Source organism: Tasmannia lanceolata, unplaced genomic scaffold, assembly GCF_043159265.1.
Source record: "Tasmannia lanceolata isolate RefF3 unplaced genomic scaffold, GAP_Taslan_0.1 ptg000003l, whole genome shotgun sequence".
Taxonomy (NCBI): Eukaryota; Viridiplantae; Streptophyta; class Magnoliopsida; order Canellales; family Winteraceae; genus Tasmannia; species Tasmannia lanceolata.
The window spans coordinates 15,243,735-15,271,011 of record NW_027518680.1 but is presented as its reverse complement, the minus strand read 5'-3'; the positions used below and the strand labels follow the sequence as shown (position 1 = coordinate 15,271,011).

The 27,277-nt window shown below is 37.4% G+C and overlaps 1 protein-coding gene across 4 annotated transcripts; it reads right to left on the bottom strand.

Annotated features, from left to right (window-relative positions):
- Positions 1-610: 610 nt before the first annotated feature.
- LOC143861490 (carotenoid 9,10(9',10')-cleavage dioxygenase 1-like) lies at positions 611-26,358 on the bottom strand. 4 transcript variants are annotated; one of them, XM_077372412.1, is made up of 13 exons: positions 26,242-26,358; positions 23,866-24,021; positions 19,923-20,025; positions 15,560-15,819; positions 15,267-15,446; positions 15,076-15,154; positions 14,896-14,977; positions 2,412-2,474; positions 2,178-2,316; positions 1,722-2,043; positions 1,572-1,636; positions 1,022-1,183; positions 611-936 (listed from the first exon to the last, which is right to left on the bottom strand). In XM_077372412.1, the coding sequence occupies exons 1-13, from the start codon at positions 26,341-26,343 to the stop codon at positions 820-822; spliced, it is 1,830 nt and encodes a 609-aa protein (XP_077228527.1). In that variant the 5' UTR covers positions 26,344-26,358; the 3' UTR covers positions 611-819. The 4 variants fall into 4 exon arrangements, with proteins under 4 accessions (XP_077228527.1, XP_077228531.1, XP_077228529.1 ...); XM_077372416.1 differs by having other exon boundaries at positions 23,866-24,018; XM_077372414.1 differs by lacking the exon at positions 26,242-26,358 and adding an exon at positions 24,189-24,345.
- Between the last annotated feature and the right edge of the window lie 919 nt (positions 26,359-27,277).

The window sequence follows — 27,277 nt, the reverse complement described above, 5'->3', positions numbered from 1 at the left end:
GCAAAAATTAAAGAAACGTAATGGAATTCTTGGATATTGAAGTTCAAGTCCACAACCTACGTCTTATATATATATATATATATATATATATATATATATATATATATATATATGAGCATGCATTTTAGCTGCGCTCGAGCACAGAAACAAGGTGGGGCCACATTTTGGGTGGGATCCAAAGCATTCATTTGATGGGCCCTTTATGGGTAGGGTGTCCCCCAAAACTCAGCTCCATTGGATCACCTTAGGGCGTCCATTTGTGGGGCAAAAAATGGACAGATTTGTGGACAAACAGTATTTGTCCATTTTTGGCTCCACAAATGGACACCCATTGGTGATCCAATGGAGCTAATTTTTGGCAGGCCCCCCATCCATGATGGGGCCTTCCACATGAATGCTTAGGATCACCCCCCAAATGGCCCCACTCCCTTGTTTCTGTGCTCGAGCACAGCAACCCTTCTCTCTCTCTCTCTCTCTCTCTCTCTCTCTCTATATATATATATATATATATATATATATATATATATATATATATATATATATTCAACATGATATTAATATGATAAAGCTCAGAACTAGAGCTATTCATGATGGCCTCAACCTTCTAAAATAAAAAACAGGGCATTCTATGATGAATACAATCCTAATAAACTAAATAACATAAATTCATTACATCAAAATAGTAATGTAAAAAATTTAAACTATCCAACTGAAATAGTCTCCCAACATCCGCTGGTAGCTGATCATGAATTCCATCAAGTTTTCCTGAAGTTTAATCCTTCCGTTCAAGATGGCCAACAACCTGGATGGCAATATTTGCTAGCATTGAGCAGGCTTCAAGATAAAAGTGCTGTGAAATCCATATGGCACCCTCTGGGGCATCCCAATTTTGGCAGTTGTGTGACCATCAAACTTCCTCGTATCAATTATGTGAACCTGCAAGGAGCAAAGGTTCAATGTTTATAACTAATAATAACATAACTAAGGTTTTGGGATGATTTGGAATGGGCCTTTAACTTACTTGAGATATGTCATCATCTTCGTTATGAACAAATGATATTATCCATCCATCATCTTCCTCAAGAGCTCCATTCCTGGGTACAAATGCAGCTCCAGTACAGAACTGGTTTTCCTCAAATGTATGGTAGTCCATCTTGATCAGTGCTATAGAATCTTTCTCCCTCTGAATCAAGAGTCATAGTTATTAGTACACAAGATGTGATGAAAACTTTTTCTTCTCCGCTAAATATGTAATAGATTTTAATGGCCAGTCAATCTCATCCATGAGCATAATGCATATGAATAAATGATTTTAAAAGTTAAAGAAGTGATGATTTTGTGTTAAGTTCGAATTACAAGAGGATATGGACGAAACTTCCTGCTTTGGAATACATCATAATTTTTATGGTAAATAAATATGCTTTTCAGTATAATATAGCTTGACACTCTCCAAAGTAATGACTCTAATTATTACACTTAATTGCTTTTAAACCTAAATTCCTACAAAAACAATGAAATAAATAGAGAAAAACATGGTTGCGACCTTAAATACATGCATAAAAGTTCGTTACCTTAGAAATCTTATTGTCTTGTTCGTCGAAGTGTAGCTTGGCTAGCCCCCCATACTTAGACATCCCTACAATTAAGAAGTAAATAAACGCTTCTTGTTCAACTAAATAATCACTGAAAAGTAAGAACAAGAAATTTGAAATAATTCTCACCACAACTAGAGCTTGCAATGGAATCTACAACTTGGGTGTATCCATACTTGTTATGTAAACCAGTGAAGTTATTATTGATCATAGGGAAATCCATTGAGAACTCAGTCCCCGTGAGATTTCTTTCCCTAGCTACCCCAGTTTTCATGTTTAACCTCCATTCGTACAAGCGAGAGAAAAGAAATCCATCCTCTGTGAAATTATCAGAATTTTTCTCACTTGTAGCAATAGGCTTATATCCTTTAGAGAACCATTCAAATTTGTCCTGACCCACATCTGGGCCTGGTACGACCGACCCATGAGCTCGGCAACCCCTCACTACAACCTGTTTCAGGTTAAAATTTTAGCATCCATTAAATTTCTACTACAATATTCTTGTGTTATACTTTCTCTTTCTAATAATACAAAGGTATTTTATTATAATAATACATTAACCAAAGGTGTTTTATACTTAATTACCTCATCTCCATCTTCAAAGCAATTCAGCATGTGAAAAGTGCAATGTGGTTCTACATCGAACCATTTAACTGAATATGAATCTCCATAGCGAGGCATCACCCCTATTCGTGAGTAACCTTCTTTCTCAAACTTTACCAATCTATAATATGAAAATCGAGTTCTTCAGAAAATTTCTAAATTTGATCATTTAGCTAAGTTACATAAAAATAATATTTAAACAAAAAAAATACTCACGAGCCTCCGTTCATGAGCCTACCCATGTCTATAATAAGTGGATAATCCAATATTATGTTGTACCTGAGAAGCAAAGAAGAAATGCATCAGTCCTTTATTACATCTTTTCAGACAATTATAGATGCAATCCTTTGGAACCATGGATAGAATTATTGAATTCTAAATATTAACCGCAAGAGTAGTTTGTCAGTTTTGAAGAAGACTTCCATTGTGCTCCAACTAAATAAATGATTTTTTTATATTTTCCCACAAAAAAGTCGCCACTTGAGTACACCATTGGATTATCTACGCACAGTGGGAAAACTGTTCCTGCACTCGAGCGCAGATAAGCGTAAAAATCAGTGTGGCCCCACATTTATGGGGTGATCCGAAGCGTTCATTTGAAGGACCCTTACATAGATAGGGTGTCCCCAAAAAATGAGGTTGATAGGATCATCCTAACCCATAAATTTGTGGAGGGAAAAATGAACAAATAAGTGCAGATAAGCTTATCTCTTATCTGCGCTCGAGCGTCAAAAACAGTGTGGGCCCACAATTTTGGGGTGATCCAAAGCATTCATTTGAAAGGCCCTTTCATAGATAGTGTTTCCCCAAAAAATTAGGTCCATAGGATCATCCTAACCCTTCCATATGTGGAGGAAAAAACTGGGCAGATGTTCTGATGGGGTTTGGGTGATTTATTCGTATGGCTCCATGGCAGTATCATTCAATTTACTCAACTAGGTGGGGTTTGGGTGGTTTGAACTTTGAAGTTCATGGATTTTATTTTGCAGATGAGAAAAACCCTAATTGATGGCTTCTTCTACAAATAGGTCTGTGGGTTAAGACTACCCTCAATAAACTGTCCTTGTCAGAGGAAGGCTACGTTGAAGATATCCGAGACGGAAAAGAACGAAGATCGGGTATTCCACTCGTGCGCGCATTCAATGTAAGTAGATAATCATTAAATGTAATTCTATTCGTAGGCAATTTCAATTCCGTAACATATTTAAAACATGCAGGATGGTAAGAAATGGGAGTACAGTTTCTTCCTATAGGCAGACGAGGTTCTAGGCAGGTATGAGTTTGGGCCCCGAATGGAATCGAACAACCATCTACGGAGGTTGGAGAGCGAATTAGCCAATTTGAAGTTTTTGATGCAACTAATGAAGGCTGAGGTAACTGAATTGAAGATGCTGATTTAGCACATGAAAGACATGAAAGAGGCAAAGAATGGAAATGGGCGGTTTCAAGTACTTGGAGTCGTTGGGCTTTGTTGCGGGTTCTTTATGCATCTTTCAAGTGACATGGAAAATGTGTAATGAAGGTTAATATCAATGTAGAACTTCTATTATGTTTTGTTACTTGCAAGTGTTGTTACTTGCAAGTTCTAGTAATGGATATATTTTGTTACTTGCAATAATGGACTTCTATTAACAAGTTATTGTTCTACTTACTATACCATGAGGTGAATAGATAAGAACTTTATTCACAATTTGGGTTTTGTAATGCTAGAATAACGTGAATTGGTGTGTAGAACTTTATTCACAATTTGAGTTTTGTAATGCTAGAATAACGTGAATTGGTGTGTATGTTAATTTTTGGTTTTGCCCTGTGTACAATCTATTCTAGCCCCCTTTTAAAAAAAAGATAGGCCCTAAAAAAAAACTCTTGTCTGAGTGGTTTGATATTCCGATGAGGTGGGTAAGTTTCAATTCCATTTCAAGATAGGCCCTGGAGAGCTTCGAATTCTATGAAGTTAGGACTTCAACTATACACTTGATTATCTTGAAATGGAATTGAAACTTACCCACAGAAACATCGCTGATTTGATAGACAAATTGTACCTAAAATGCAATTGGGTTGCCCACCTAAACTAACCCGTGAAGTGATCAAGGTCATAAACTGGTGAAAAAAAATCAAGAAAACCCACATCAAGTATATGAATAAGAGAGAGCAACTAGGTTGCACATCTAAACAGGAAGGTGAAGTGGAATCTTGAACCCAATGAAAAAATCAAGAAAACACACATCATGCATATGGATAAGATCCAGAATTTATATATATATATATATATATATATATATATATATATATATATATATATATATAATCATTGCTTTTGAAAACCTGTTTCTGATTGAAAAGATTTAAATCTGAACAAAACCAGGAAAAAATCACTTTTATCAGTAAAAAGCCAGTGTTTTCTCAACCAAAAATTACAGAAATATCATAAACCCTTGTCAGATGGTGGAGATCCAAAGGAAAAAAAACCCTTGTAAAAAAATCCTTTTTATCAACCAAAAACATAAAAATTCATTAATTTGAAACCCTACTTTTAAATTTTTATTTAGGGTTTAAACGATGTGGGTTTTCTTTGTTCGAAACTAGGGTCTCTGAACTGGGAACCCTAGTTTTGAACCAAACAAGAACCCACAACTCTCGTATTCCATGGCTGGGGAAAAAAAAGAGTAAATTCGAGGCTGGGGAGAAAAAAATGCCCTTAAAAAAACAAACCTCTCTCTGGGTTTTGAACCAAAAAAAAACCCACAACATCAGATCTCTTTCCATGGCTGGGGGGAAGAGAAAAGAAGAAGAGTAAATCAGAGTTTTAGGACTCACCAGTGAGGGTCAGATTTCCGGTTCACCAGCGAGGGAGAGAATGCAGCGACAGCGAGATCTGATGCTGAAATGGAGTATGGTTCAGAAACCCAGCGAGGGAGGGAAGCGAAAACCCAGCGTGCGTGATTGAGAGAGAGGGAAAACAGACGCCTCTTTTGTTAACATTTTTTTTTTTTTTTATCTTGAACGGTTGGGATCATTCTACTTAAAATCTGACAGCTCTTAATAAGGGTGGAGTAGATAGCCTTATCTGGTCGGTGGACTAGAATCACTAACCTCATACATACATACATACATACATATATATATATATATATATATATATATATATATATATAGATATATGCTTTGTGAGCTAGAGCTCAGCTTGAGCTAGAGTTCACAAACCATATCTCCCATAGTTGTTTGACTCATCCAGTCTAGTCATTTTATAGGTTATGGTTATGGTTATGGTTAGGATTATAGGTTATGGTTAGGGTTATGATTTGTGGAGGTTTAAAATGGATGGCTTGAAAATAGGCTTCTATAGATCGAGTGGTTAGGATTATGGTATGGAGATGGTTTCTTAGGAACACACTATCTGTGGGAGGTGCTATAGAATGAATGGGTAGGATGAGTCAAAGAACATGGAGATGGGGTATTTGTGAACTCTAGCTCAGGAACCGTCCTGAGCTAGAGTTCACAAATACCCCATCTCCATGTTCTTTGACTCATCCTACCCATTCATTCTATAGCACCTCCCACATATAGTGTGTTCCGAGCTAGAGTTCACAAATACCCCATCTCCATGTTCTTTGACTCATCCTACCCATTCATTCTATAGCACCTCCCACAGATAGTGTGTTCCTAAGAAACCATCTCCATACCATAATCCTAACCACTCGATCTATAGAAGCCTATTTTCAAGCCATCCATTTTAAACCTTCACAAATCATAACCCTAACTGTAAGCCCAATGGTTTCCACCTTGGTATTCCCATCTTATTTTGATGATTCCAATACACAAGTGATTTATGATCACTAATGTGTTTGATTGTCTAAGTTGTAGATCACATTGATGCTAAGACAACATTGCTTGGATTGAGGCCAAGAAGATCTCATTGGACCACATCATGAAAGCCAAAGACATCGAAGTCCAAGACAAATGAAGACTTGAAGAATCCATTGAAGATCAAGTGATATTAGATTGTATAAAGGATCCAATCTTAGTTTTAGATTTTAGAGGCATAATCAAATAAATAAACACACACCCTAAATATATAAGTGATTGTCTTTGTGGAGTTTCAACACCTTGGAACCCTCATAGCAATCCCATCTTGGTGTTAAGTTGGAAGCCTAAAAACAGAAATGAAAATCTGCCCAACATAGGCTTCTCGGAACTCCGAGAGTTTTTCTCGGAACTCCGAGAAATTGTCCAGTAGACATTTTTTCAAGTTCTGTTTGTATTCTCGGAACTCCGAGAACACTACAACGGTCGGATTTTTAGCCATTGCGATTTTTCCTGGAATTACAACAATGCCATTGAACGGTCATATTTGGTTTTTCCTATATATATGGGCATTCCAAACATTCAAATATCAATCCTAACACTCTAAAACTTCATTTGAACATCCAAAGAGTGAATCAAACTTGATTATGCCTCTCATCCTCTAAGTTTAGGATTTGGATCTATAGGCTCAATTTGTACATCTTCTACAATTTGTAAACCCTTGTGAGGGATTTTTTGTTCTTTCTTTCTTAGTCAAGAACTTGTATCGGGCGAGTGTTCGGAGAAGCGTAGCCCACTCTCCGTGGTGAAGATTGCCACCAAGGTTAAAGGTAATCGGAATTTGTAATCGGCACCGATCTTCGCCGAAGTTAAGAAGATCACATAGTGAAGCCATCAACGTGTTTGGTTGGTGGAGTGGAGTAGGCCTCGCGTTTGGAGGACCGAACCACTTTAAATCTCGGGTGCAACCTCTCTTACTCTTGCTCTTTATTTTGCATTTGCACTTTAGATTTAACTTGTGTGCTTGAACTTTATTGTTGATCTCTTAATTTCTAAAATTGGGTTTGAGTTTTCAAAAGAATTAAAACATGTTAGAAACCTAATTTCTCACTCCTCATAAGTTGCCGTACTCGGGACCGCCCTTGGAATTTCACTTGGTATCAGAGCAAAGGCTCTTAAAAGATTTTCTTTTCTATAAATCTTTGGTAAATTTTTCTTTAAAAATTTCAAACAGGGGAAAGATCATAAGATCTTTGACAACTTTTCTAATTGTGAAATAGCAAATTCAAATGGAACCGGACTTCCAGAGGGCCATTCCACAACTAGACCTCCCTTCTTTGATGGGTCCAACTATGGACATTGGAAGACAAGAATGCACATCTATCTTCTTTCGATAGATGTGGAACTTTGGCACATTGTTGAAAATGGATACATGTTGCCTTCCAAACCAATTGAAGAATGGAATGTCGTAGAGAAAAGGTATGCAAATTTAAATTACAAAGCTATAAATTCTTTGTTTTGCGCCCTATCTACCGAGGAGTTTAATCGAGTTGCTCTTTTTTATTCCACCAAGGTTATTTGGGATACACTTGCCGTTACCCATGAGGGAACATCTCAAGTTAAGGATTCCAAAATAAACTTGTTAAAGTGCAAATATGAAATGTTTAGAATGGATCAAAACGAAAGCATTTCCGAAATGTATACCCGTTTTTTCTAAAATTTCTAATGAATTAGTAAATCTTGGTAAATCTTATCCTACTGATGAGCTTGTGAGTAACTTGCTTAGGTCTCTTCCTCCACATTGGGATCCAAAGGTCACCGCGATACAAGAATCAAAGAATCTCAAGACGCTAACCATGGAGGAGCTCGTAGGATCTCTCATCACCCATGAGATGCTCCTCACTAGCCGACAAGAGGAGAAGAAGCCGAAAGAGAAAGAGAAAGAGAAAGAGAGTCGATCTCTAGCTCTAAAAGCCTTCAAAGCAAACTCATCATCCTCTAGCGAGGCGGATAGCGATGAAGAAGAAGCTTTAAGGAAATTTAAAAGCTTATGGAGAAAGAAACATAAAAAGGATAAAACGAAGAAGAAAGTGAAGTAGAAGGAGGAATAAGGTGCTATAATTGCAAGAAGGCAGGACACAAAAGACCGGATTGTCCACTTCTCAAGTCATCTTCCTCAAAATACAAGGGAAAGAAGGAATGGAAGAAACATAAAGCTCTTGCCGCCGGATGGGATGCTACTAGCACCTTGGGAAAGAGTTCAAGCGAAGGGGAAGAAAAGAAAGACGATTTTTGCTTCATGGCACTCACCCATGAAGACGATGTAAACTCTAACTCTTCATGTTATTCATCTAGTAGTGATAGTGAAAAAATATCATATGATGAATTGTGCTCAACCTTGCACTCTCAAATTTCTAAAAATAAAGTTCAAAAGAAATTCATTTCAAAATTAGAAAATGAACTTAATTTTTTGAAAAATGAATTTTCTTCCAAATCTCAAATACAACTTGAAAATTTTTAACTTGAGATTGAAACTCTTAAGGGTTGTTTGGATGAGAAATCTTGCCAAATTGCAAAACTCCAAGATGTTGCAAGCTCTTCCAAATCTTATGAAGATGAATTTAATGATTTTCTAAATCAAATGACCCATCTTCATAATGAAAATGAAAGGTTAAGATTATGTCTCCATGGATTCCTAAATGGTGACAAAATTATTGACATAATCTTAAAGAAGACTAGTCAAAGACCTAAACATGCATATGATAGGACTAGCGTATCTAACCCTCATGTTAGATGCCATTATTGTGGAATAAATGGTCATTACCAATTCCAATGTGCATCTAAGATTAGAGATAGTGTTGGAACCAAGAAATCTTGGGTTCCCAAAGCCCCCATATGATTTTCATCATATGTGCTTAGATTAGGGGCTTACTCTAAAATTGAATATCTTTCTATGGATAATTAAAATATCCCCTCTTATGTTGAATAAAAATTCTAAATAGGGGGAGTTCTAGGTTTGTCTTTTTCCTTGAAAAAGGGGGAGCTTTAAATTGAATATTTCATTCCTTTGTTTCTCTTTTACCCCAATCTTTTTTATTGATGCCAAAGGGGGAGAGAATTCTAGTGTAAGGAAAATATGAATGCTTGTATTGAAAAATCTCTTGTGCTTGTCATCATCAAAAAGGGGGAGATTGTAAGCCCAATGGTTTCCACCTTGGCATTCCCAACTTATTTTGATGATTCCAATACACAAGTGATTTATGATCACTAATGTGTTTGATTGTCTAAGTTGTAGATTACATTGGTGCTAAGACAACATTGCTTGGATTGAGGCCAAGAAGATCTCATTGGACCACATCATGAAAGCCAAAAACATCGAAGTCCAAGACAAATGAAGACTTGAAGAATCCATTGAAGATCAAGTGATATTAGATTGTATAAAAGATCCAATCTTAGTTTTAGATTTTAGAGGCATAATCAAATAAATAAACACACACCCTAAATATATAAGTGATTGTCTTTGTAGAGTTCCAACACCTTGGAACCCTCATAGCAATCCCATCTTGGTGTTAAGTTGGAAGCCTAAAAACAGAAATGAAAATCTGCCCAACATAGGCTTCTCGGAGCTCCGAGAAATGGTCCAGTAGACATTTTTTCAAGTTCTGTTTGTATTCTCGGAACTCCGAGATTTTTTCTCGGAACTCTGAGAACACTACAACGGTCGGATTTTTAGCCGTTGCGATTTTTCCTGAAATTACAACAATGCCATTGAACGGTCATATTTGGTTTTTCCTATATATATGGGCATTCCAAACATTCAAATATCAATCCTAACACTCTAAAACTTCATTTGAACATCCAAAGAGTGAATCAAACTTGATTATGCCTCTCATCCTCTAAGTTTAGGATTTGGATCTATAGGCTCAATTTGTACATCTTCTACAATTTGTAAACCCTTGTGAGGGATTTTTTGTTCTTTCTTTATTAGTCAAGAACTTGTATCGGGCGAGTGTTCGGAGAAGCGTAGCCCACTCTCCGTGGTGAAGATTGCCACCAAGGTTAAAGGTAATCGGAATTTGTAATCGGCACCGATCTTCGCCGAAGTTAAGAAGATCACATAGTGAAGCCATCAACGTGTTTGGTTGGTGGAGTGGAGTAGGCCTCGCGTTTGGAGGACCGAACCACTTTAAATCTCGGGTGCAATCTCTCTTACTCTTGCTCTTTATTTTGCATTTGGACTTTAGATTTAACTTGTGTGCTTGAACTTTATTGTTGATCTCTTAATTTCTAAAATTGGGTTTGAGTTTTCAAAAGAATTAAAACTTGTTAGAAACCTAATTTCTCACTCCTCATAAGTTGCCGTACTCGGGACCGCCCTTGGAATTTCACTAACCATAAACCTCCACAAATCATAACCCTACCCATTCATTCTATAGCACCTCCCACAGATAGGGTGTTCCTAACAAACCATCTCCATACCATAATCCTAACCATTCGATCTATAGGAGCCTAATTTATAGCCATCCATTTTAAACCTCCACAAATCATAACCATAACCCATAACCCTAACCATAACCATAATCCTAACTATAACCTAAAGAATGAATGGTTTGGATGAGTCAAACAACTATGGGAGATGGTGTATTTAGAGGGCTGCTCAAGCTGCGCGATACCTCAGAAACCTTTTCCTGATATATATATATATATATATATATATATATATATATATATATATATATATATATATATGAGAAAAGAGTTTCTACACCGTGGTGTAGTTAATTTATCTACACCCTAGCTTAAAATACAGTGGGGGCCACATTGTCTGGGTAATCCAAAGCACTCATTTGATGGGCCCTCACATAGATAGGGTGTGCTAAAAAAAACAGCTCCATAGGACCATCCATAACCATAATCCTAACTATAACCTAAAGAATGAATGGTTTGGATGAGTCAAACAACTATGGGAGGTGGTGTATTTAGAGGGCTGCTCAGGCTGCGAGATACCTCAAAAATCTTTTTCTAATATATATATATATATATATATATATATATATATATATATATATATATATATATATATATATATATATATATATATATATATATAAATAGTTTGTGAGCTAGAGCTCAGCTTGAGCTAGAGTTCACAAACTATGTCTCCCATAGTTGTTTGACTCATCCCATCTAGTCATTTTATTGGTTATGGTTAGAATTATAGGTTATGGTTAGGGTTATGATTTGTGGAGGTTTAAAATGGATGGCTAGAAAATAGGCTTTCATAGATCGAGTGGTTAGGATTATGGTATGTAGATGGTTTCTTAGGAACACACTCTCTATGTGAGGTGCTATAGAATGAATGGGTTGGATGAGTCAAAGAACATGGAGATGGTGTATTTCTGAATTCTAGCTCAGGCTGAGCTCTAGGTTAGGAACCGCGTCCCCTATATATCCTTTCTCCCCTTAGGATCTTCGAATCCTTCTTGAAGACTTGTGCGGCCCGACGCAACACCATTTCACCATCAAAGACCACAAAACTTTTCTTGCATCTAGGGCAATTTGCACTTTCATTCACATACTTTGGCTCTGCCTCTACCACATGAAATTCAGAATACCAGTAACAAACCATCCGAAAATGTGAAAGCAGAGGAGGAGGAGCACTACACAATACAACACCCTTCGAGTGAGGTTTAGGAGGCATTGAAGGAGGAGCTTCCAATCGTGGCCGATATTGAGAAGTAGCAGTACTTTCATCATCTGATTCGTCCATTTCACAATGGCTTTGTTTTCTCTTCAGCTCTTCGTATCTCTTCACATTTACATAATGATTCTTGTCCAGATTAAATTCGTAAGTTTTGAGAATTGAGAGGGCAAATACCTTCATGTTTTTCCTTGCAAGGCCATATTTTATGGTATTCATTCTATAGCTTATAGTTAGGATTTATGGCATGTTGTGTGGCCTTGCAAGACTATTTCATTGCTATTAATCCTTGTTGCTGCTAATGTTAGCAGCTAGCTTAGCTGCTAACGTTAGCATAAAACAAGGGTGAGGGGAATAATTTCAGCCCGAAAGCCCACATATGGTTAGATTTAAAGAGAGAAATCAATGCAAACTTGTTCTAAGTCAACCATCCTTTGAAAATAAGAGTTTCATTGCATCAAACAAGGCCAAACGGGAAATAAAACTGAAAAATCTATTACAAAACAGCTTGCTGTCCAGAATTTTAAATGCTTAAAACCAGGGCCTACAAACATCATCCAAGGGTCAAAGACATCCTAAAACACTAACAAAGTCTTAGGGTTCAAACTTACCATAAAAACTGGCTAAAGGATTAGAAAAGAAAGGTTTTAGGGTTTCAAAATACCTTCCGGAAAACACAGCAGTGCCTTAGCCCAAAAAATACTCGCAACGGGTCCAAAAAGAAGATGGTGGAGAAGCCTGGAGCGTGAATCTTGTGCGGACAGCAGCGACTTCCAAGAGAGTCTACGGAAAAGGGCAAGAAAATAATAAAGAGGTTGAATGATGGAAGAAAGAATAGTGGGATGGTGATCCACAAGTAGAAAAGAAGATTAAAGGGGCGAATATGGTGGGGAGGAGAAGAAGAAGTAAGAAGAAGAGAGACAAAAGATTAGGGTAGAAGAAGGTGTTTGGAGAAGAAGAGATGAAAAGAGAAGGTTGGGGATGGAAGAAATGAGAAGGGAAGAAAAAAAAGGGAGAAAACTCACTTTGGGTGTGAGTTTTAAGGGGGAGAAAACGCCCATGGACGAGTGAAGAAGAGGAGGGAGGAGAGGAATGGTTGTCGGCCTCTCTTAGGTGCCTAGCTCGATTTTTCCAAAATCCAAAGTTAGGGTTTTTTTTTTCTCCCTCAAGGCTCTTGAGGATAAAAGGGTGGGCCCAAATCTCTACTTAATTCCCCCATGTGCATTAAAAGAAAGTAAGTGAAACCCAATGTCTATTCTGTTGGGATTTATGGCATGTTGTGTGGCCTTGCAAGACTATTTCATTGCCATTAATCTATTTTTCTCCTATTGTACTCTAATGTACATCAAGTGATTTAGTTAACGTTAGCAGCTAAGCTCGCCATCCATTTTAAACCTCCACAAATCATAACCATAACCCATAACCCTAACCCTAACCCTAACCATAATCCTTACTATAACCTATGGAATGAATGGGTTGGATGAGTCAAACAACTATTGGAGATGGTGTATTTAGAGGGCTGCTCAGGCTGCGCGATACCTCAGAAACCTTTTCGCCCTCACATAGATAGGGTGTGCTCAAAAAAATCAGCTTCATAGGATCATCCAAACCCTTTGAATTATGGAGACAAAAATGGACACATTTGTGAAGGTTTATACACGTCCATTTTTACCTCCACAAATCGTAGGGTTGGGATGATCCTATGGAGCTGATTTTTTGGGCATACCCTATCTATGTCAAGGTCCATCAAATGAATGCTTTGGATCACCCAAACAATGTGGCCCTCACTGTATTTCAAGACAGGCTGTAGACAAGTTATCTACACTAGGGTGTAGAAACTCTTTTCTCATATATGGAGTAGTGGTTCGTGAGCTTGAGCTCGCCATGAGCTAGAGTTGACAAACCACTTCTCCCATAGTTGTTTGACTCGTCCAACACATTCAATTTATAGGACCTCACATAGATAGGATGTTCCTAAGAAACCACCTCCATACCATAACCCTAACCATCCGATCTATAGAAGCCCATTTTCTAACCATCCATTTTAAACCTCCACAGATCATAACCATAAACCATAACCATAACTATAACCTATAAAACTTTGGGAAAAAAAAAAAAAAATATATATATATATATATATATATATATATATTTATGAGAAAACGGTTCCTACACATATGTGTAGAGAGTTCTCTACACACTAGCTTAAAATACAGTGGGGGCCCACTTTGTTTGGGTGATCCAAGCCATCCATTTTAAAGGCCCTCACATAGATAGGGTGTCTACAAAAAATTAGATCCATAGGATCATCCCAACCCTACGATTTGTGGAGGTAAACTGGATGTCTTTAAACATTCACAAATTAGTCCATTTTTTGCCTCCACAGTTCGAATGGTTAGGATGATCCTATGGATCTGATTTTTTGTGGACACCCTATCTATATGAGGGCCTTAAAAATGAATGGTTTGGATCACCCAAATAATGTGTCCCCCACTGTATTTTAAGCTAGTGTGTAGATAACTTATCTACACATGTGTGTAGGAACCGTTTTCTCTCTCTCTCTCTCTCTCTCTCTCTATATATATATATATATATATATATATATATGTGTAAGGAAATGAAGTATGTGCAGTTGCACATATAAGCTATCTGTGCACGGCTGCACAAACCCCAGTGGGGGCCACATTTTTGGGGGGATCCAAAGCACTCATTTGGAAGGCCCTTCCGTGGATAGGGTGTGTACCAAAAATCAGCCCTTTAGGATCATCCTAACCCTGCCAATTGGGGAGGCAAAAAATGGGCAGAAACAGTGTCTGTCCATTTTCCCCTCAAACTTTGATTGGGTTAGGATGATCCTATAGGGCTGATTTTTGGTACACACCCTATCCGTGGAAGGGCCTTCCAAATGAATGCTTTGGATCCCCCAAAAAATGTGGCCCCCACTATGGTTTGTGCAGCCATGCACAAATAGCTTATCTATGCAGCTGCACATACTTCATTTCCTCTCTCTCTCTCTCTCTCTCTCTCTCTCTCTCTATATATATATATATATATATATATATATATATATATATATATATATATCAAAACATACATTTACCCAAATAAAGCAACAGATTAGTATTTATCTATGTACTTTGTTACAGAGCTTTCAAGCGTAAGAAACTCAAAAAATTACATGAAAGCCAATCTTACCTTTCTGTAACCCCTATGTCATGTACCAAGCTGTTTCTCTTGAACTTAAGGTCCACTTTATGTACTAGTTTCTTTCCGTCAGCTGAAAACAAAATAGCTTATTAAACCCATGAATGGAAAATTATGTTTCGATTTTCCCTTAAAATGTCTATCATAAGCTAGTGAAAATGATGTGGCTACCTGAGACAACTCCTACAACAAAGTAAGGTTCCATTCCATCTACCCCATGAGTAACAAGCTCCCCTGATCCAGGAGCTCTCTGTTCAATTTAAATTGATTAATTAACAAAGTTAGAACATTAAGTACACATCATTTTAAGTTCAAATATCGAAGTTTCAGATGCAATCAAACAGCTGGGGCAAATAAAAGACCTTGGGGTGGCTAGAGAAAGGGCGATCCCAAGCCCCATTGATATCCCAGCTATCCAATGTTTCAAGACTGAAGAGGTCTATTTCGATTGGTATATGATTCTCTGTAGCTGCATAGGATTTTCCTCCATGTTCGAAAACGGTCGTGTTCCCTAGATCCTTGTTTACTTTGCCATATCTTAGCTGTTTATATAGAAAAAGATTATAAAAAGTAAGTATAACTATGTTGAAACTATGTAAATAGTAATTTCAATAATCTTTCTAACTAGTCTAATTGAGTAGTAATCACCTCTTACCTGGTTCAGAAAATAAGCCGCCAATATAGCTGGAGAATCCCCTTCTAATGCTGGAAGAAAAGTGGGTCGATTTCTTGTTTTCTCGATATTAAGTGTATCAGATTCAACATATCTGTTCTTGTAGGAGATATTCCAATTTCCTTGAGCATCCTTTTTAAAATATAACGCATGAAGCATTCCTTCACCTTCAATCCATGTGTGACTTGATCTTCCAAACACTGACTCTGTCGATTGCAGGGCGCCAAAGAGAGGATTTGGACCTGCAATTTGTAGTATAGTTTAAGATCACATTTGCAGAAGTATTCAAAGAACTTAATCATTGGGTTATTTACGATAGTAGGATTCTTTAAAGTGGAGGAATTGAACTCCCAGCACTAGTTTGGAGATGAACCAAGTCCCAGAGTTCAAGGTTTAGCTATCCATTGTTGAGATATAAATGATTAAATACCACCAACTCAAAGTTTAAGCTTTTTGAGTAATTGGTAGTTTCACATGGTATCAGAGCTATTCACGGCAGGTCCTGGGTTCAAAACCCAACAACTCCTTGATATTAAAAGAATCCATGTGTACAACTAACCCAACATAGGGACGGCACGGGAAGGGGAGTGTTGGTATAAATGATTAAATAACACCAACTCTAACAGCTTAAGCATTTGGAGTAATTGGTTGTTTCACATCCACATGAAAATTAGATCTATAAAATGAATAAGGCAAAAATATTCAAAAAAAAATTAAAGCATTAATGATGTAGACTGATTGATAAACAAGCATGAAGAGTGTCCTACGTGTTAGAGAATATGCCCTGAAAAGCCAGTAGAATGATATTTTCTAATCAATAAAGATTTATTTCATGACATGAATGTGTATTTACATTTATGAATGTGTGTGATGTGCTTATTTTATTGACACATGTTCGCATTTAGGTAGTGTAGTAGAAATGCCATGCTCAAAGGATTCAGAGATCCAAGGGAGCAAGGAGATATGGCATCTCGGTTCTATGCAAGCCTTAATAGTTCCTAGTTGGGAAAGAGATTGGACATATATTTCTGTATACAAGTAGCATCAGTCTTGCCTACTACATGCATGTGTCGTGAGGTGACTTATCTCGGTCATCTGAGTAGTGAACCCTAAGCAAAAAGAGTGGGTGCGACAATTGGATCGCGCAACTGAACCGGATCAAATAAAAATAACTTGTGGAAACGAAAGTATAAAGTTGTTCTTCCAGACAGGGTCCTTCACAAGTCCTTAGACCTGAGGGATCTTATTGGTCTGTCGGCCCGTTCTATGATCTTAGTCTATCTTATAGTGATTCTATTTCAGAGTCACATTCAGATAGAGCTATATCCTAGAGCAAACTCTCAAGACCAATATTGATACTCAACAAGGGATTCTTCGCCCTAAAATTGAGGGATTGACATCTACAATTTTGTCAGAGCGGTAGGCCTATTAAATAGGATGGCCAGGCTGATTTGATAAAATGTTTATCGAAAAGTTTTATGAAACATTGAATTGTTTTCAAAGGATTTTACAAATGCATTTGGAGGCCAAACACCGCTTGACCAAAATGGTATACCAAGAGTGGGCCAAGGTGGAAAATGGTGTCCACCTCCCATATGACTCAACTCAGTAGATGTAGTTACAAAGAAAGGACTTGCACAGACATGATGTGATTAGGGGTAAGATGATCTGACGGTCATCTTTAGGATTACGTCTCGATGGAGGCCACTGACCTAATGCGAGTGTAGTTTAACTACAGAGCGAGATCCCAGTGGGGCCCATATAGGGTTCTACAGGATTGACTGTCGGATCCTTGCGATGATCCCACTCATAACTCGAATGACCCGGTAAGATCCAGATGGATTAGGATTCCGCATTTTTTGTAATTGCACGGACGAATATGATCCATTAGAGTAATGTGGATATTAATTAAGTATATATATATATATATATATATATATATATATATATATATATATATATATATACATGTCTTTGTTAAGTAAGTATGTTAGCCCAAGGGTTCAACAAGTACTCCTAGTTATGTGTTTTGATGATTAACAAACTCAATTTGTCAAATAATGGTTATTTGAACTAAAGCTCTTCTATGTCTAAGTGAATATGTTCCAAGCTCTAGTACTCTCAAGATTGCACATCAAAGAACAATTCAATCAAGTACAAAGTGAATTCAAAGGCATGAAGAAGGCAGCAACAAATCAAAGGCAAAGCAACAACAAGACAAGACAAGAGCATTCAAAGGCAAGATCAAATGCAAGCCCAAAAGGATGGAAATCAACTCAAAGACCAAAGCTATGCTCAAGCAAATCAATGGAGTTGATAGAAGACAAGTCAAAGCATTATCAAAGTGCCAACAAGATTGTCTACCTAGATTGTATTAGGTCTTTCATGTATATCTTAGTTGAAGGCACAAAAGAGAGCTTAAAATAAACCTAAAATGAACCTAATTGGACAAGTGAATGATCATGGTGGTGTCCTCACATATTTGGACCCATATGGCATTCCATTCATCAAGATAAAAGTGAATTCCAAACGCCCAAAACAATCAGCAAGCAAAAGAAGGAAAATCTGTTGAAAATGGCCTTCACGGAATTCTGTGGAATCCCACGGAATTTCATGCTCGGAATTCCATGGATTCCCATGGAATTCTGTGAAATGTTCTGTTGAAAAAAAATATAGTGGCAACGACCACTATGGAATTCTGTGCGACAATTCCGTAATGACCATTGGGGAGTCTAAAGAGGCCATATTTCATACTCTACTATATATATGAGTTGCTTGGGGCTTAATGGACACTTTTAATGACTCACCAAACATTCCTTGAGCATTTGTAAGGGTTTTTATCACATTCTAACAAGGAAAACACTCTCTTAATCTCTCTTGTGCCTTTAACCTTAGATTACTCTCGAGAGACCTTAGGATTTACTTATTCATCTTCTTCTTGAGTGAGAGTGAGTGGTTCTTACATTGTAATCAGCATTCTAAGAGGCAAGTGAGCTACATCCTTCATTCCTACTTTGTATTTGGCGAAATGGGTGCCGTAGTTAAATCCCTTGGAGCGTCTAAGCTCGGATTGTACTTGGCGGAAGGAACACCGTATTTAAGTTCCTCAGAAGAAGGTTTTAGTGGATTCCTCAAGAGATCAACTTGAGAAGAGTGGAGTAGGTCTTGAGTTTAAGACCGAACCACTATAAAAATCTTGTGTCAAGCTTCATTGTCTCTTCTCTTCATCTCTTGTGGTGGGCTCTTTAACTCTTGACTCTGAAATTAATTCTAAATCTTAATCACCTTAAAACTAGAGAAAGAAAGTTTTTCAAAATTCTTAAATTTTAAAAAGACACCCAATTCACCCCCCTCTTGGGTTGCTAAGTGAAATTTCAAAGTCACAAGAGACAGTAGGAGAATTTTTCGAAGACAAATTGGAGCTGAAATAACTCCCATTGGATGTGGGTTGTTAATTAATTAATTAATTAATTATTATACATTATTATGTATTATTAATTTGATTAACAATAAGCATAATAATGTGTAATCCAAATTAGGATAGTTATCCTCAAACCGGTTTTGCAAAAGTTGCGGAATTGGAACAGAATTGGGAATTAGGATAGGACTACACATTTGGATAAGGTCTGTGTGGCCCACAACACTCCTAAATTAGTTGCAGAGCTGGGGAAAGAGTCCCAATTGCTCAAGAACTTTGAGTTGCCCTCAAACTCCTTGTTGGATCATAATTGCTAAATTGTAGGATCTACAAAGCAAGCAATTTGTTTCTAACACCAACTCTTATGAGATAAGGCCACAAGGGCTGGAGTCCTAGTGCAACAAAGATTGGACGAGACTCAAAAGTAGACCAAGTCAAATCAGTTTAATGGGTAGAGTCAACACAAAGGTAACATGACGCACTAAAGGTGATAGGGCTCATGGCAGAGGTTGCAATACGAAAAGCAAAAATATTTACATTAGAATATGAAAAACCAAAAGAAATGTATATGATATGCATGAAAGTCCGGAATTGAACAACTTAAAAGAATTTAAAATTGAAATGTCCGGAATTGTAATCTGAAATTCTAGCAAGAAAGTGTGGAGATGCATAGTCTGTTAGGGATTTTTGGTATCAATTTTGAAAGAAAATTTGGAAAGAAACCGTTTATATCTTGTTAGAGCTTGACCATCGAGGTGGTTTGTGACGCTACTTGGATGTATTTCTTGAAATTTATCTTATAATTTGAATATGAATATGATATGCATGAATCCATGGCCTGCATGTAACAAGACCATTTCGCGCACACAAACTCCATAAAATATGAAACATGCTCAGTAAAAGATACCACAAAGACTATTTACATACCATTTCTTATGTAAACACCCTCAGGGAAATCGATTGGAATCTCCCCTTCTATACACTGAACCGTCACAGCTTCTCCAATCTCCTCAACCGGTCGGAAGTTACTCTAAAAATTGCACAAATTAATCTGAGTTTTGATTTATCATGTCATGAGTTCAAGCTGGTATAAACAACAAGATGGTACCAAACGTTTGTATTTACAATAGGGGTGCAACTCAGGTCGATTTTTGGAAATTCTGGTTGAGCTTTTAACAAAAAATCGTGTCGGTTCAGATTTAATTCCAAATCATTTTATAGCAAAAGCTCAACCCAACCCCACCCAATTGTTGCACCCATACTCTACAACCAATGAGAGAAGTCAAAAATAAAGAAGTTCTTTCTTTCAAAATTCATGTACGTCATGACCTGTTTAGGTTCCAAAAAAAATTATTTCTTACTGAAATTTTTTTTTATGAAAATATTTTCTTTGTGTTGGAATTCATAAATCAAAAGCAATATGCCTTGCTAAATGAAGTGTCATTGTAGTGTTCTAGGGTACTTATGAAGTATTGAAAGTTTTAGTGTTCTTGCATGTTTTCTAGGGCTCTTTATGGTATGCTAAATTATCCAACAGTCTCTTGGGGATTTCTATGAAGTTGTTTGGGTTACCTATAAGATTCATGGGAATTACAAATATGTTTAATGGGATTTCCTATTTTAGGATGATTTGTTTCTATAAATATGTAGTCATTTGTGTAGAGAAAGTAGGGTGAAAAAAATGAGAAAAAGAAGAAGAAATGTAGAGATTTAAAAAAAGAGAGAGAACACAAAATTTCTTGCGCACACACACACACATGGCCCTTTGATCATGTATCTCCATAGCTCATTTCGATGATTCTTATTTCATATTTTCATAATAGATCTATTCAATCCATGCAACAGGTGGTATCAAAGTCACCAACATGTGGTGTTGAAAGTCTAGTCTAAAAATTTATGCACTGTTTGCTCTATTTTTTCGAAAGCGGTATCTTAGGCCAAACGTACCATATGATATACCGACAAAAAGATTTTTGCGTCTAGTTTCTGAGATATAAAACAGTTTGATCGGACTATTCTACAAAAAAATATCATCAAAAGAGTGAAGATCTGTCAAAGCGGACTCATTTAGAAGAAATAATCGGACCATAGACCTACTTTTAAAGCTAAAGTTGAAGTTAGAAAAAATGAGATTTTGAATGAGGATTTTCTAAAATGCGGCCAATAGTAAGGAAAAAGCTTAAAAAGTGCAGCACAAGTCACAATTCATTTCTTGCAAAAATTATACCCTATAATTTTTTATGTGAATTATCGCAATCTCATGGAAGCAAAAGAACAAGCGAACTCTGAAGAATCACATCAATATTTCCAAATGAGAACTTACCAAATTGAAGATTGAGATGCCAACATGTTCAGATGAACATACGGACGATTAAAAAAAATAACTTGTTTTTTTTAGAAATTTTGATTGAAGAAAGGATGTTGGAATATGTAGATAAAAATCAATGTGCTAAATGAAGTGTTATGTTGTTGTTCTAGCTAGGGTACTTAAGATGTATTGGTAATTGAAGAGTCCTTGTATGTTTTCTAGAGAGAAAAGTACGGAATGTGGGCTGATGTTTGGGGAAATTACGGATTACGGGCACCTTTAAAAGAAGAATGAAACATGGGCTAATCATCAAAATCGGGTGGTCAAAAGACCCTGATACCCTTCTGACATGGACACGTCGTCCTTTTCATTACTGCCTCTTAAATTAGCGCTCTTCACGAGGCTTCTTTTGGTTCGTTTGAATGCGCATTTGAACCGAAAGAACCTTGGGTTCGTTTCTATCTTGGGCGTCGGAAATAACTAGAGACGGATAGATGCTTGACACGTGTTGAAAAACTTTTTGGAACGCTGACAACCCAAAGTCAATCATTATCTTTTCTCACTTCTCTTTTGGCTTAGAACGGTAACGTTATTGAATACGTCTCTTTTGGCTTAGAATCTTTTCACTTCTCTTTTAGTCCTCACTTCTCTTTTGGCTTATAACTGTAACGTTATTGAATATGCCTCTTTTAGCTTAGAACGGCGACGTTATTGAATATTTTATTATTTCTCATGTCTCTTTTGGCTGAGAACGCCATCGGATTCAGAAGTACGCTGCCGGAATATTAAGGGGTACGCCGACAGAAATAGAGTGTAAGCGGAAATAGGGTGTACGCCGACGGAATTCATGGGTACGCCGGTGAAAATAAAGGGGCATGCAAGTGGAAAGCGTAAATAATGGGGTAAGCCGGCGTAAATAATGAGGACGAAAAGAGAAGGAAAAAGATTCTAAGCCTAAAGAGAAATAGGGTGTAAGCTTGTGGAAATAATGGGTACGCCGGCGTAAATAATGGGGTAGGCCGGCAGAAAGCGTAAATAATGGGGTAAGCCGGACTTAAATAATGAGGACCAAAAGAGAAGGGAAAAGATTCTAAGCCAAAAGAGAAATAATGGGTATGCCGGCAAAAAGTGTAAATAATGGGGTAAGACGGCGTAAATAATGAGGACCAAAAGAGAAGGGAAAAAATTCTAAGGCAAAAGAGAAATAATGAGTACGCCGGCGTAAATAATGGGGTACGCTGGCGGAAAGCGTAAATAATGGGGTAAGACATCTTAAATAATGAGGACCAAAAGAGAAGAGAAAAGATTCTAAGCCAAAAAAGAAATAATGGGTACGCCGGGGTAAATAATGGCGTACGCCGGCGAAAATAGGGTGTACGCCGGCGGAAATAATGGGTACGCCGGCGTAATTAATGGGTAAACCGGTGTTAAATAATAGGGTAAGCCGGCGTAAATAATGAGGACCAAAAGAGAAGGGAAAAGACTCTAAGCCAAAAGAGACGTATTCAATGATGTTACCGTTCTAAGCCAAAAGAGAAGCGAGAAAAAATAACGCTGCTCACTAAAGTACGTCAGCGTTCCAAAAAGTTTAAGTTTTCCAACACGTGTCAAGCATCCATCCGTCTCTAGTTATTTCCGACGGCCAAGATAGAAACGAACCCAAGGTTCTTTCGGTTCAAATACACATTCAAACGAACCAAAAGAATCCTCGTAGAGCGCGCCAATGTAATAAGCAGTAATAAAAAGGGAGGACTCTGTCGATGTCAGAAGGGTATCTGGGTCTTTTGACCACCCGATTTTGAAGATTAGCCCGTATTTCGTTCTTGTTTTAAAAGGTGCCCATAATCCGTAATTTCCCCAAACATCAGCCTGCATTCCGTACTTTTCTCTTCTCTAGGGGTCTGTATGTACAAGAGTCTCTTAGGGATTTCTGTGAAGTTGTTTGGGTTATCTAAAAGACTCATCAGAACTAAAAGTATGTGTTTAATATGTTTAATTATTTTAGGAGGTGGTTTGTGTCTATAAATATTTTGTCATTTGTGTAGAGAAAGTTGGGTGAAAGGGGGGCATAGAAGATGTGTACAAATTTAGAGGAATATTGAGAACAACACAAAGTTTATTGTAAGTGTTTTGATGTGTGAAAAAAGATTATATTTTGGTGTTTATTTGTGCCCTACAGGGGTCCTTTGGTCATGTATCTCCCTAGCTCTTTCGGATGAATCTTATTGAATATCGTTCATAATCGACCCTTCATTCTGGTTCAACTTTTCACTATTCCGAGTGAAATGATATGATTTTACATAAAAGTTGAATATGGTTTGTTCAAGTTATTCGTTTTAGTGTGAACTTTTAGAAATATTTTTAACTTTCCAATCTTTTTTGAAAATTTCCTGCAATCCAAACAGGACCTAATGCCACATTTGATGGGTGCAATGCAAACTTTTATCCAAACAATATAATATGGATTTGTTTCTAAATTTCTTACTTAGATCATGTGAGATATAGATAGAAACAGTCCATTGTCGTACAAATTAATTAACATTGAAACTCAGGCAATTGTACCTGTGATGGGAGCAATTCTTGATCGGAGAATTGAAACACAGAATCAACAAAAGCATCCAGGATTCTTGCTGAAGTCTTCTTGAGGGCTGTACTTATGAGAGCTGTAGAAACGTCAATTCTCATGGGAAGTTTCTGCAACTCTTTCAACAAAGGCTGCTTTAAAGAGCAAAAAAAATAAAATCAACTAAGTTAAATGGTAAGTGCTAGTGATAATCCAACATTACATCTTTATTTGTTAACTAAAAAGAAAAAGATAAAAAGACAAGAATCAACAAATTAATAAATAAGGAGAAATTGTAGTGATGAATTATATATATAGTTACAGTAGAAGAAAGTAATGTGGTGAGATGATGAGAGTGTGGTTGAGTTGAAGGCTTTTTCACTAGCCCATGTGCATGGAGAGCAAAGCAAAAGGAAGAAGCCATGTTTGGAAGTCCAATGTTTGGTCTCTGGGTTCTTATAGACATTACAGTTTGGAAGAGTTGTACTTAAACATATGAAAGCGTTGGAAAGCGGAACCAATTAGGATTGGATTCCTTTTGGATGCGTTACAGGAAACAAGCGAGTCCAGACAAAGACCCCTTGGCACATTCTGTATTGCTAAAATTACAGGAATATTCGGTTTGAGAGTTTTTTTTTTAATATGAGGCCGAGTCACCTGTATCGCCCATGTATGAGCCGTGGGATTGCTTCTAGGGACGAGATTAATAAACGTACTTAAAAACTCTTAGAATAGGTAGCCGGTATCCCTCTTCCTCGTCCTTTCCCTAGAAGATGCTATCAAAACAGAATCCTAGGGCACACAAACAAGCTAGAAAAAAATATTCGAATGGGAGATTTTTGAAAAGCAACATCAGATGATTAGAGACACGGGGTTTTCCTGCTATGAAATGAAAAGAAAAACAAACACTGGTGCAAAGGTATGGAAGGAAGGAGAGAAAGATCAACAACGAGAAAAATCAAAAGCTAGAGGAATATGTTAGGTACCTTACCAGCAATGAAACCACAAGCGCAAAAGCAAGACAGAATACTCTCCTATGTCAAGGAGATCATGCGATTGCACAAGAAGATTAGAGATCAAGAAGACTTAAGGTCTCTTATTTCTTAGAATGTATTAGAGTCCTCTTGACATTAAGTAATTGCATGAATTCTTGTTTTCAAAACTATTTCAACAAACTTAAAAAAGGTATTTGGAAACATAAGTTAAAAGCCCAAAGACCATGGCCCAAAGCCCTAAGTCTTTAATGTATAAAAATAAAATTTTAAAACAGGGCAGGTCGACCGGGGTCTCCCAGCAACCGCGGGCTGGATGCTGGAAGTCCAGCATCTACCCAACAAAAGAGGGCCGGTCGACTAAGGCTACCCTGGTTGACCGCGGATAGGCTTTTGAAAATCCAAAAGTTATCCAGAGAGGTCTCAGCGGTCGACCGCCCTAGACTAGGCCTACCGCGGATAGGTTTCTGTTAAAAAATAAAAGGTCCAGAAAGCCCTCGGCGAGCGACCGCGACACCCCCGTCGACTGCGATAGTTTTAAATTTCAAAATAAAAAGGAGCGTCCGATAAGGGCAGGCGACCGCGATACCCTGGTCGACCGCCCCCGTCTGGCAAAGTAGCCGTTGGGGCATGGGCAACTTGCTTTTTCTTGTCCATTTATTTATAGTTTTGGCCCCAAACGGTAATATTCTTGCTAGGGCTATAAAGTACCTATCCTAAACCTTTAAAAGAACCTTTTGAACGATTATTTATGAAGAGCTTTTACTCTTCAAATCAAAAGGATTCTTCTTCTACCTCGTGAACACTTAATTTGTGCATTTACTCCGCAAAATGCCTTTTGCGATGGTCCCTAGTAAATCCCTATAATAAAATGTGATAGATAATAATATATAGATTCCTTCGATATAGTTTGTTGTGAATTTAAGAGGGAAAATTTTGGAAAGAAAAATCTCCTAAATTTTAACACAAAAAAAGATGATTTATGATTTTAGGGTTCCACATTAAGTTAAAACTTATGATTTTTTATAGGCCTTAGTCTTCTCTAATTTCTATGTTATGTTTGCGCTATGAACGGGACGTCTGTTTGGCATTGGATTAATACTGAATGCTTCGTGATGGTTTACAAGATCAATGGTCTTGATTACGCATACATGTCCCTATATCAACCACTAATGATAATTTTACAGCCCATCTCTACAACTCCTTCAAGAAAGGCAGTTTTAACGAGCAAAAAAAATAATCAACTAAGTTAAATGCTGAGCTTGAGATAATCCAACATTACATCTTTATTTGTTAACTAAAAAGAAAAAGTTAAAAAGACGAGAATCAACAGATTAATAAATAAGGAGAAATTGTAGTGATGAATTATCTATATATACTTACAGTAGAAGAAAGTAATGTGCTGAGATGATGAGAGTGTGGCTGAATTGAAGGCTTTTTCACTAGCCCATGTGCATTGAGAGCAAAGCAAAAGGAAGAAGCCATGTTTGGAAGTCCAATGTTTGGTCTCTGGGTTCTTATAGACATTACAGTTTGGAAGAGTTGTACTAAACATATGAAAGCGTTGGAAAGCGGAAAGCGTTGGAAAGCGGAACCAATTAGGATTGGATTCCTTTTGGATGCGTTACAGGAAACAAGCGAGTCCAGACAAAGACCCCTTGGCACATTCTGTATTGATAAAATTACAGGAATATTCGGTTTGAGAGTTTTTTTAATATGAGGCCGATTCACCTGTATCGCCCATGTATGAGCCGTGGGATTGCTTTTACGAACGAGATTAATAAACGTACTTAAAAACTCTTAGAATAGGTAGCCAAGTTTTGTTCATATTATCGTCCACTTTTGTCATATTTTCTTGTTTGTACAAGAAAACAACAGGGACAACTGTGCTTAGCTGGAATTTCATATTTTCTTGTTCGTACAAGAAAACAACAGGGACATCTGTGCTTAGCTGGAATTTTCGGCTCTCTTCAAGCTTAAAAGCTTCAACTAGAGGAATATGTTAGGTACCTTACCTAACATAAATACGGCGGGACCCTTGAATCTCATCACGTGTCGCCCATGCGGCGGAGGAATCTAATCATGATTTGGAAAGACATTAATACACGATAAGACCACCTGATTCTGCCACGTGTCACCTACCTGCCTCCAAAAGCTTGATCATCATGATTATGGGCAAGATTACACAACAAAACCACGCGCGCCATCGAACCAGAGGGGCAGCCCAATCCAACGAAAGAAGGTTTTCTCTCTAAAATGATAAGAAAGTCCACGTGGCGCCCCTTAAAGAAGATTTGCATGTGAGGTCAAAGTAAAAATACACCATTAAGTTCCTAAGAATAGAGGTTGAAAAAAAAGGAGACCGGAGGAAAAGAAAAGGGGACTAGATCCCATCCTATCCCTCCTCAAGGCCAGCCGA

What these genes read in the sequence shown, in the direction of transcription:
- LOC143861490 (XM_077372414.1), bottom strand. Translation starts at nt 24,332, where the DNA reads ATGTCTATAAGAACCCAGAGACCAAACATTGGACTTCCAAACATGGCT. An exon ending in AAGAATTGCTCCCATCACAG is followed by an intron (nt 20,026 to 23,865) that starts GTACAATTGCCT and finishes TGCAATTTTTAG; the next exon opens with AGTAACTTCCGACCGGTTGA. An exon ending in GACATAGGGGTTACAGAAAG is followed by an intron (nt 2,475 to 14,895) that starts GTAAGATTGGCT and finishes TTTGCTTCTCAG; the next exon opens with GTACAACATAATATTGGATT.